At 34.9% G+C, this 10,619-nt stretch overlaps 2 protein-coding genes across 3 annotated transcripts; one reads left to right on the top strand and one right to left on the bottom strand.

Annotated features, from left to right (window-relative positions):
- Window positions 1-301: 301 nt before the first annotated feature.
- On the top strand, window positions 302-7,753 carry LOC112001161 (rhodanese-like domain-containing protein 11, chloroplastic). 2 transcript variants are annotated; one of them, XM_024033336.2, is made up of 10 exons: window positions 302-627; window positions 970-1,065; window positions 2,340-2,447; window positions 2,805-2,901; window positions 3,191-3,230; window positions 3,658-3,732; window positions 5,574-5,661; window positions 5,832-5,899; window positions 7,063-7,135; window positions 7,231-7,753. In XM_024033336.2, the coding sequence occupies exons 1-10, from the start codon at window positions 475-477 to the stop codon at window positions 7,312-7,314; spliced, it is 882 nt and encodes a 293-aa protein (XP_023889104.1). In that variant the 5' UTR covers window positions 302-474; the 3' UTR covers window positions 7,315-7,753. The 2 variants fall into 2 exon arrangements, with proteins under 2 accessions (XP_023889104.1, XP_065622255.1); XM_065766183.1 differs by lacking the exon at window positions 2,340-2,447.
- Window positions 7,754-7,824: 71 nt separating this feature from the next.
- LOC112001164 (cytochrome P450 71AP13) lies at window positions 7,825-10,123 on the bottom strand. Its single transcript, XM_024033339.2, has 2 exons — window positions 9,179-10,123; window positions 7,825-8,862 (listed from the first exon to the last, which is right to left on the bottom strand). The coding sequence occupies exons 1-2, from the start codon at window positions 10,106-10,108 to the stop codon at window positions 8,218-8,220; spliced, it is 1,575 nt and encodes a 524-aa protein (XP_023889107.1). The 5' UTR covers window positions 10,109-10,123; the 3' UTR covers window positions 7,825-8,217.
- Between the last annotated feature and the right edge of the window lie 496 nt (window positions 10,124-10,619).

The following is a 10,619-nucleotide window of genomic DNA, read 5'->3' as shown; positions in this document are numbered from 1 at the left end:
GTTAAAATCGAATTTCAAAAAGAGTCTAACTTACTAATTAAGTTTGAACGCATGCCATCCGCCTAATTTTTTTTTCCGGAAATACACTGTTTAGCAAATTTTGCCCAAGTATAAAAGTTCTTATAGGATGGGGGATAAGGATTGAAGTTCAAGTTTTCAATAGGAAGTTTTAAACACATATACATTTAAATTAGAATAAAATAGATTTCTATATCAAATTTAAAAAAAAAAAACAGTGAAATAAGTAGCTAAAAATATAAAAATAAAAATAATAACAATGAAATAAAATAAAATTAACAGAATTAGTTCTTTCTAGGATTAATGCTGTTCCGAGCAGAGCATTATCCCGGATAAGCTTTATCCTTACTTTTTATCGTGTCAGTTTTGTAATGGAAAAGCAAATTCCAAACCTGAACTCTCAACACTTCCCGTTTCACTGTCTCACCCACAAACAATTGTCACTCACAAGTCACAATGGAAGCTCTGGGACTTCCTTCTCTTCCCATTTCATGCTCTAATTTTCAACTAAGAAAGGTCTCCAACATATCTAAAAGAACACACCATTATTGCACTTCTTTAGAGCTATCTGCTCTGAAACTCAGTCCCTCTTGCACAACACACCTTTTGGTATGCAAATTTTCCAACTTTTCCTAGTTCTGATTAATGGGTTTCATTTATTTTTTTTGTGGGTGTTTTGTTTTTGTCTGTGTTTGGTTGCTAAGAAGATGAAAGAAAAGAAAAGAAAGTTAAAGTTTGTGTCTTTTTTGGTTGCTTTTAGTTTACTTGATGAGAAATTATCAGCTTGACTAAGAGAACTTGGTGTGTCAGTGAAATAGTTGTGAATTATGGAAACTTTAGGACCCAATATTGAGTTTTGTTTTACTACATTTTCACAGTAAATAATGGAACTTTTGTGGTTGATAAATAGCTCCTTGTTTCTAATGTGGGTTATCTTTATATCTAATTCAGCATAGGAGTACTATTCGAATGCAAGCAGATGGTGAAGATTATGAATTGAAGCAAATGAAAGATATGGCTGCTGCCAGGAAGAGATGGGAAGCTCTGGTATTTTGTACCCCAAAGTAACAGCATTTTTATGTTTCTTTTGGACATGGAGTAGATGGGTTAGTAAGAAAACTAATGAACTGATGTTGTTTTTGCTAGCTGAATCTAATTCGAGTTGCACTTTGGTTTTGAAAAATTGCAATGCCTTGCTTTTAAGTGAATGACAGAGCCTAGCTACAGTTTCTTAGGTGCTGTATAAATAAATTTAACCATGTGACTGCATTGGCCAATAAGCCACGTAGTTGAACTTAGTTGTCCTTGGGGAGATAATACCTTTCATGTTGCATTGGTCAATGTAGCCATGTGGCTAAATTTAATCGGAGAACCTCAAGTACAACACCTAAGTAACTATACTTAAGTTTTTTCATTAAGTGTATTATAGTTTTAATCATTAGCACTAAACTGCCAAAAAATTGAATTTATTAGGTCTGCTTATAATTGAAATCCCCATTACTTGAGTGATGGGTCTATAGTCTATATTACATTGTTTGAGAAGATTCCAGTTTTTAGGAAGATTAACTAGTGAAAAAAAAGGAGAATTTGGATTCTCTCAGTAGAATCAGGTTCCATATAACATTTTAATTTCTTTTACTGATAAGTAATCATATTCCACATAACATCCCTGATACATCAATTATTTTCTATGTTATTTCAAAGTGCAAGCTCTTGACTTTAGCATGTACTGAGTTGTAGAAAATAACATAAAAGATTGTATAGGTCAATTTTGTCAAACAATCACAGAGGAAAATCCTAGGCACTGCCCTTCTCATCTGAACAAGTCACTGCTAAATAGGCAGTCAGTAATATTTTCCGAAATGATTTCAATTATTATGAAATTTAATGATAGGTGTGCTGATGATTGTTTAGATACTCATTTTGTACATTGATTATTGAAAATCGTTGACCAGATATTTATTTGCAAATATTGGTTGTTCAGAGTTTGTGAAGAGTATGAGTGCTTTGACATATATGATCTCTAAGATTAATAGTTTTCAGTTCTTTGGGGCTTCACTTAACATTCTGAGTCTATATCTGTTGTAAAAGTGGTTAGCAAGATACTCAATTTGAGATTGTACATACCCTTTTGCCTTTCTTGGGCCATGTTTTGGCCAGTGAGGCCTAACTTTGTATCCATCACCTAGATAAATTGATTATGCTGATATTTGTATCAATTGCAGTTTATTCACTATGATTGTGATGAAATACCTCTTTCCAAATGAATTCAAATTGTGTGGCTCAGGAATTCCATGTCATGTTTCTACTGTTTGTCATAGGTCAGGGAAGAAAAAGTGAAAGTTCTTACACCCAGGGAAGCTGGATATGCAATTCAGCTAACTAACAAAACCCTACTTGATGTTCGTCCCTCTACTGAACACCAAAAGGTGGACAGGTTTACTTTCAATTTTAAGTTTCCAAATATTATTTTTGGCTCACTGCTCATCAGTTCTGCATAAACGGGTTTTATCACTCCACATCTGTTATGTATTTAATAGTTTATTTGGTGATTATTGTGATAGCTTGAAATAGTGATAAATACCATGTTTTTTAGGCATCTTGTGCAATTATTGTTGTAAATTAATTAGCTCTTATTAACTATTTCTCATTGCTAAACTGGTTATCTAAAAAATTTTCCCTTGTGCTGTTTTCTTTTCATTTTTCCTTTTCTTAGTAAATTTTTATAAAGCAGAATGGCTCTATCAAGATTCTTGAATTATCATTTTCTTTTCCTTGTTTTGAAGGCATGGGTTAAAGGCTCAACCTGGATTCCAATCTTTGATGTTGATGACAAGTTTGACGCTGGAACTCTGTCCAGACAGATCACAAGCTTTGTGATGGGTATCAAACAACTATTGCTAACTTGTCTTCTGTAATTGATTTTTTTTTTTTCTTTTTCTGCATCAATGCTAATGGATTGCATCATGAATGGTTATTGATTAATATCATTATCATGTCTCATTGGCATCAAGATAGTACTAATTTTGGTGCTTAGAGGCTAGTATGACATGGAATTTGGCACTGTTGACTATAATGAAATGCTAGTTCCTTTGAACTATTTGGATAAGCTTCCTTGGAGGCTTGGACTTTGTGCTTGTGATTTTGCTAAATTTGACTTATGTTTGTGTAGGAGGTTGGTGGAGCGGTGTGCCTACATTGTCTTACAATAAGTATGTCAGGAAGTATTCCTTAATATCTAATTTTGTAAAAAATATTATTTTGGTTTTTAAATTTTACCAAAAGTTTGTTTTTTGTTCCTGAACTTTAAAAAGTTTGTTTTTTGTCCCTAAATTATTCAAAAATTCATTTTTTCATCCCTAAACTATTGAAAATGTTTTACCTTTTGTCCTTGAATTTTACCAAAAAAATTTCTTTTCATCTCTAAACTATTGGAAAAGTAGATTTGTTTTTATCCCTATCTTTATCTAGAAACTATTAAAAAAACTCTTTACAAATTTTAAGGATGAAAAAATAACTTTTTAAATTTTAGGGACAAAAAACAAGCTTTTGGTAAAGTGTGAGGACCAAAATAGTATTTTACCCTTTAATTTTATATACAATGCTTGGCTTATTATTGTTTTTTCCTTTCTTCAACAGCCAGTTCTTGTCGAAGGTTGTGGAGAAGTATCCAAAGGATACAGACCTTATTGTTGCATGCCAGAAGGGTTTGAGGTAAGCTTTTTATTTCACTGGACTTTCAGATACTAGTGGGTTAATACAGAGTCATTACTATTTCTGCTTGTTGGAGAGAATTGCAGTTGTGATTTTAACACTAAGCATTTGGAAATTCCTTCTTTTCAGTTTGAATTAGACTATACTTTGTTTTGTTTTTTGACAAGTAATAACATTTTTGAGAAGAGAAAAACTTAAGCACAGAGGATGTGTACTCAAATTTCCTAAAATATTCAACAGAGAAAAATTAGGCTCTAAAGGAAAGATAGCCTTTGAAATCTACATTGAATGCTCTTCACTATTTCCAAGAGTACAAGACTCCTCAAAATAGCAGTCTCAAGAATAAATTCTTTAACTCCATGGTTGAAAGCTCCTTACAATTGAAAGTGTGGTTATTTCTGTCCCTCCATATCACCCACATTAGACACAGTGGGACTATCTTCTAAACAAACAGGTTGCCATGAGTAGTAATTCAAATCTTCCACTCAGATAGTACATCCACAACTCTCTCTGGTAGGAAGCACCCAATGAACCTCAAACATGGTAAATACAAAAGAGTACATCTCCTTAGCAGTAGTTCAATGAATTAGTAAGTGATCCACTGTTTCACTACTACACTTGCGCATACGTCTATTCACCAAGGTTATAACCCTCCTCATAAGGTTGTCACATGTAAGTGTTTTTCTCCTTGTTGCTGGACAAAGAATGCCACCCTTTCGGGAGCCTTTGTACACCATACACTCCATGGAAAAGCCATTTTATAGGAGCCTCTCAAGGCCTTGTAATAGGAGAGAACATAAAACTTACCATCTCAACCTACTAGGGCCCATACCTTTTGGGATGTTGGAATAGAAGATATTGAAGAACAAATCAACTGATTCCAGTTTCCAATCATTAAAACCACATACAAAATGAATTTTCCATGTACTTCTCTCTCCCTCATTCAACAACTCCAAACAAGAACAAACATAGCATTCTTCTTTACTACTAGAGAATAGAGATCTGGATATAACACCTTTAAAGGTTGGGTCCACGCCAAACATCATGCTGAAATTGTACTCTGGGACCATCTGCAATAAAGTATTTGACGTTATTGTACTCTATAGACTATGTTTTGTTATGCTCAGCAAAGCATTACATTCAAGATTATATAATACAAACATTTTATATTGTCAGTTTTATTATGTCCCCGATATTTTTCACAGGCCTTTGCTTTTTATTGTATTGCATGCGCGTGTGTGTGTAATATATAGCATTCAGTTGTATAAATATACGGAACTGATGGAACTGTAAGTAATGGAGATTGTACTGGACAATGCTTATATTTTCTTCTAAAAGACCATCTTATTGAGAGATCTTTGTCGCTGTTTTAAGCCATAAAGTGGCTGAGTCATCCTCATCCCTGAACATGAAACACTAATATGAGGGATAAACAAGTACAAAGTGAACTTCCAGTTTTGCAGTTTTTTTAGCCAATTCAGTTGTAAACCATGCAATCTCTCTCCAGAAAGTGACTTTTCCGAGGTCAGGTTCTAGATAGCATACCTCTGTCGCTTGTTCTGGTAGGAATTTATGTTGTTGGACTGGCTCAAAGCACTTGTCACTAAATTGAAACATATGTTCCAGCTTGGGTGAGAAGCAGAAGGTTTCCACTCATAGCCCTACCTTTGACTGTCATAGTTGGTTTTGGTGTCCTACATATACTTAATAGATAAATTATTGAGGGATACAAATCACCTTTACATATTGAAGAATCAAACACAAATATTATAGATGTATCATAAAGAATGCTGTGTGCTATTTTGTCTCTCCTCTCATTCTGGACTATAATATACTGGCAGATCTTTAGCTGCTTGCGAGCTACTATATAATGCTGGCTACAAAAACCTTTTCTGGGTGCAAGGGGGCCTGGAGGCTGCTGAAGAGGAGGTATTTGTTATGAGTGGTCCAGGGACTTTGATGTTATTAATATTGTGATATTATATCATGTTCTTTCTTCTTTTTATGATAATTAATAGATACCCTTCTCTTTCTTACTTCTGTTCTGTCAATCAAACATGAATTTGAGAATATACTGAGTTTCATCTTGTGTGGAGCAGGATCTTATCAGAGAAGGTCCTCTACCATTTAAACTTGCTGGAATTGGTGGGGTTTCAGAGTTTCTTGGGTAACGATCTATTTTTTTTTTTTCTTTTGAGTAGTATCATAAAAGGAAAATGAATTGATTGAAATTTTTCTTTATATTTTTTTATTCAAATGGAAATATAGCAAAATCCCATGCTATATATCAACATAATATAAGGCCTTGGTATACAATAAGGATTTTAAAGTATACATGCTTGTTTCCCGGCACACAATCTCAACAAGCAGTTTACCAAACCAGAAGATGATGTCAGCACTAACCACTGCAGATTTCGACATTGTCTTTGATGCAGGACAGCCTAGGCTTCAATACCTAGAACAGTCCCATGGTAAACCTTAGGCTTCACCACCTAAGGGTTTGGGATCACCAACAAACACAAAAGCATTTTTACAAAGAAATCTTTGATTAATAATAATAATCTAAATAGTCTTAATACTAAATAAACCATCTGGACATTTATAGAGCTTCCAGGAAATAAGAGATAAAGATAAACAATAAATCCTAGCCGAACTCAAATATTAATCCAAACTAATCCCTACTTGAGAACATGAAATTTAATTCCTATCACAACTCAAACTAAGCAAATAAAAACTTAAAATATAAAATTATCCAATGAAATCGAAAATAAGATATTGAAATAATTTTTGGTTGTGCTCCCGCATCAGTTTTCAGATGCATTATCCAGTAAATGCCTGTAGATTGGATTTGGTATTTTTACCAAATCAGTTGTACTCACTCTGAACCATGAAAAATTAGGTCTTGTTGGGTTGCTGGTTGGCACCAGCCACACATCTTAGCGTGATGTCTATGCAAATGACTTACTGAATTAAAGTCCATGACTTGGTGAATGTGTCCTCATTTCCTTGTGCCAAACCAAAGAGCTTTAGCTCAAAAGGCACCTCATCAAACCATTAGAGTCGAGTGATGTGGAGGTATGTTTGTGGGTTAAGATCCATTGAGTGTATGTGTTAACTTACCAAATCTTTCTTCATTTCCTCATCTAGTACATCTTTACTTTATAAGACAATAAGTGCTTGGACTTGATTTGTGAGACTTTCTTTCTGTAACCCAATTACATTCTCTATCCTTGTGTGATTAACATGTATCACTGTGTGAATTGAGGGACTTGTTCATTTATTATAATTTTAATGCGCAGCATTGATAACCTTTTCCGTTAACATCTTCAGTTTTACTGATCAACAAAGAGATGCAGCTGCAAAAGAAGGTTGGGGTTACCGACTAATGTTTTCTGCCCGTCTGGTAATTATTCTCTTCCCCAAATTGGTAATATATAAATTGCCTTTTACTCTTTAGCCTCTTACCTGCATAGACTAATATGATCATTTATGGCACAGGTGGGGGTCTTTCTTGTTGCTGATGCCTTGTTTATTGGTGCTCAGCAAGTAGGTCATTATCTTCGGGATATAAGGTCTCCCTGAGGTTCAGTAGCTGGGTTAAAATGTATTCGATAGAAATATTGAGAGAGCACCATATGAAGATGAGTTGCCCAATATCACAATTTTTTCCCCCTGGAAAATCTGAAAAGCTGCTTTACAAGGCTAGTTACACTTACATGCATGCTTTCCAATATTAAATTTCTCCACTGTGCATCTTTTTTATGCTTTTTGGTTGTGTTGTGTTTGAGCGTATTCTACCATGTTCTGTTGTGGAATTAATCAAACACCGGTTGTCCCCGTAAATTTTGTTAAAATCATTCTGGCTTGTAAAAACAAGTTCTTGCTATACAGTCTAAAATATAACATTTGTACTCCTTGTAATGTGTATTTGAAAGTTTTTTTTGTCTAATTATGTATCCTTGCATAATCAAATGTATCTAATTGCCTAAAATATAAAAATTCAGGAACTTGTTCTCTCTCTCTCTCTCTCTCTCTCTCTCACTCTCCTTTTTTTCCATGGAAGTTGGGAGATGAAATATGACTTTAGTATCATTATTATGAACATATGTTGACATTTTTCATTGCAATGTAAAGTATCAGCCCTTTGTTGCTTGCAACTCCCAACCTTTTCTTGATCAGGGAATTGCTAATTTTTGGATGCCAACAGTTTTAAATTTGCTCCTTCAGGCCCTCAGGTTCATATGCAGGGCAGATGCAAGCTCAAGGATTACATTAAACCTATTACCTTATTTCAGAATACAAAATGCATTATATGAGATTAAAGCATTAGACATTTTTATTCCATTGTACCTTGTGGGGTACCTGTTGTCCACTTGCTCTAGATTATTGATCAGGAAAGTCTTCTCAACTTCCTGTTTGACAGGGTGCCTTTTGTCTTTCTCCTCTTTGGGCATGGATTAACGGTGCCAGGGCCCAGGAGGATGACTAAATCTGTGGATTATCATTATGGACCAAGGGAAAATGTGGTTTGGCAATGACAATCAGATTAGCTATCCTGTGCATTGTGATGCCAAAAGCCTCTGTCATGTCTAAATCTTTAGCTGTAACACCAGGGGGAAGCTCCCAATCAAAGCTGTGGAGAAGTTGAGCCAAAGCAAGCTCAATACTCGCTGTTCCAAATGTGATAGCTGGGCAGCTTCTTCTACCAGCACCAAAAGGTATCAGCTCGAAATGCTGCCCCTTGAAATCAACAGTGCTACGGCTACCCATAAATCTTTCTGGTTCAAAAACATCTGGATTTTCCCAAGATTCTGGGTCTCTCCCTATTGTCCAAGCATTGACAAAAAAACGAGTTCTGGCTGGAATATTGTACCCATCAATGTTCACTTCTTCCATGGATTCTCTTGGGAGTAATACTGGACCTGGAGGATGTAACCGATAGATCTCTTTAATTACCGCTTTCGTGTAGTGCAGCTGAGGCAGATCACCCTCCAAAACAACTCCTCTGTCTCCAACTATTCTCCTTACTTCAGCTTGTGCTTTTTCCATGACTTTGGGGTTCATGATAAGTTCTGTCATTCCCCAGTCAAGGGTGATGAAAGTTGTATCAGTTCCTCCAGCAAACATATCCTGCAGTTCAAAACCCATAGAATTTTAGAAATCCATATGACATAATTAAATATTTATGGATTTGGAATTAAGACATTTCAAATCAATCACTTTAAAATTCAAATTTAAATTCAAGTATCCAAATGCAAGTTTAGTGTTATACCTTAGGTTTCTCAATTAAATTCAATACATGATTGAATTAATCATTTATTGCCATGCAATCAAATAATTTAATTTGAGGAATAGAGTAATCTGTATGCTAAAACTTAAGAAGGTTTATATTCAACCAGTTGGGACATCCTAGCAATGAGGGAAGTGAAAGAGAGTGCTCACTGACCAAGATGATCGCTTTAATATTATCTGTGGTGAGTGGCATTTCATCATAACCATTCCTCTGTATATTAAGTAAAACATCCACAAGATCCTTATGCTCCTCTTTTTCTCTTTTGGGATTTTCATGCTCAGTCAGCAGCTGATCAAAGAGTTTATCAAAGCGTTGAAAAGTATTCTGCAGTCTTGATTTCATGCCTGTTAAGCTGTGTATGAACTCCATGGAAGGGAAGAAATCTCCTATGCTAAATCCTCCAAGCAATACTTGATACTCCTCAAGCATCTTTTGGAAACCATGGCTATCATATTCTCCTCCTGCTGAGAAATCCCTCCCAAATGCAACCCTGCAAAGAACATCATTTGCATATAGTCCAAGCATCTTGGATAGATTGGTGGTGCTGGGATATGACTGTGCAACTCTACATACCAAACGTGCTACTTCTTCCTCTCTAACAAAGCTATATGATTGAACCCTGCTGGCACTTAGTAGTTCAAGTATGCATATTTTTCTAATACGCCTCCAATAAGCACCATATGGTGAAAAAGCAACATCAGTGCAATTATAAAAGAGGTGTTTGGCTGAAAAGATTTTTGGACGGCTTGATAGTGCAAGATCATGGGTTTTCAATACCTCCTTGGCTAGTCTAGCGGATGAAATCACAACTGTTGGGACCTCACCAAGTTGTAAGTAAATAATTGGCCCAAACTTTTCTGCCAGACTCCGCAGAGATAGATGAGGCATGTTGCCAAGTTGGTGAAGGTTACCAATTATAGGTAGCTTTGGAGGGTTTGGTGGGAGATTGAATTTTCTTTTCCCTGACTTCAACTTCATGAAAAAACTCAGCAACACTGCTAGGAGAATGGATGCAAGGAGAAAGAAGGGTTGGAAGCTATCCTTTAGCCATGATAGAAAAGCCATTGGAGTTTTAATCGACATAAAAGAGAGTAAATGATTCCCCTTATTCAGTAGGTGGTCATCAATTTATATTTGCGACTATGCTTTACCTAGAAGATAAAGTTTGGCTACAAACTTGGTTGTACCTATTAGCTATAACTCTTTTTACACAAATTAACATGATTACACATTTGAAAATTTAATCGTTAAATTGCTAATTTTTTATGCCCTTAACATACTGTCACTTGTCAAATTTCATGTCAATTAGATGTTATTTACTATTTCATTTATAAACTTATTTTTATACATAATTTTATATTATAAAAACTTAAAAGTTAAACATTTAATGACATAGCTATTGATCTTTAATCTTCTGAAAATTTTACAAGCATGAAGAATATAAAAAAGAAATGCAATCCAATGATAAGTGTTTCTAAATTTACATTCAATAAAAAAAAAATATTGAGTGGAGTTGTAGCTATTAGCTATAACTAAATTTGTAACTAAACTTTATATTTTCTCTAAAACATTTGTTTAGGGACTTTTCTCTGCC

Source organism: Quercus suber, unplaced genomic scaffold (assembly GCF_002906115.3).
Source record: "Quercus suber isolate HL8 unplaced genomic scaffold, Cork oak 2.0 scaffold_688, whole genome shotgun sequence".
Classification (NCBI taxonomy): domain Eukaryota; kingdom Viridiplantae; phylum Streptophyta; class Magnoliopsida; order Fagales; family Fagaceae; genus Quercus; species Quercus suber.
Note: the sequence above shows the minus strand (reverse complement) of the source record. Positions and strands in the feature narration are given on the sequence as shown.

Coding starts and splice junctions, on each gene's coding strand:
- LOC112001161 (XM_024033336.2), top strand. CDS start 475: ATGGAAGCTCTGGGACTTCCTTCTCTTCCCATTTCATGCTCTAATTTT. Junction 3,231..3,657: donor CCTACATTGTCTTACAATAA/GTATGTCAGGAA, acceptor TTTCTTCAACAG/CCAGTTCTTGTCGAAGGTTG. Junction 3,733..5,573: donor GCATGCCAGAAGGGTTTGAG/GTAAGCTTTTTA, acceptor ATATACTGGCAG/ATCTTTAGCTGCTTGCGAGC.
- LOC112001164 (XM_024033339.2), bottom strand. CDS start 10,108: ATGTCGATTAAAACTCCAATGGCTTTTCTATCATGGCTAAAGGATAGC. Junction 8,863..9,178: donor ATATTAAAGCGATCATCTTG/GTCAGTGAGCAC, acceptor TTTGAACTGCAG/GATATGTTTGCTGGAGGAAC.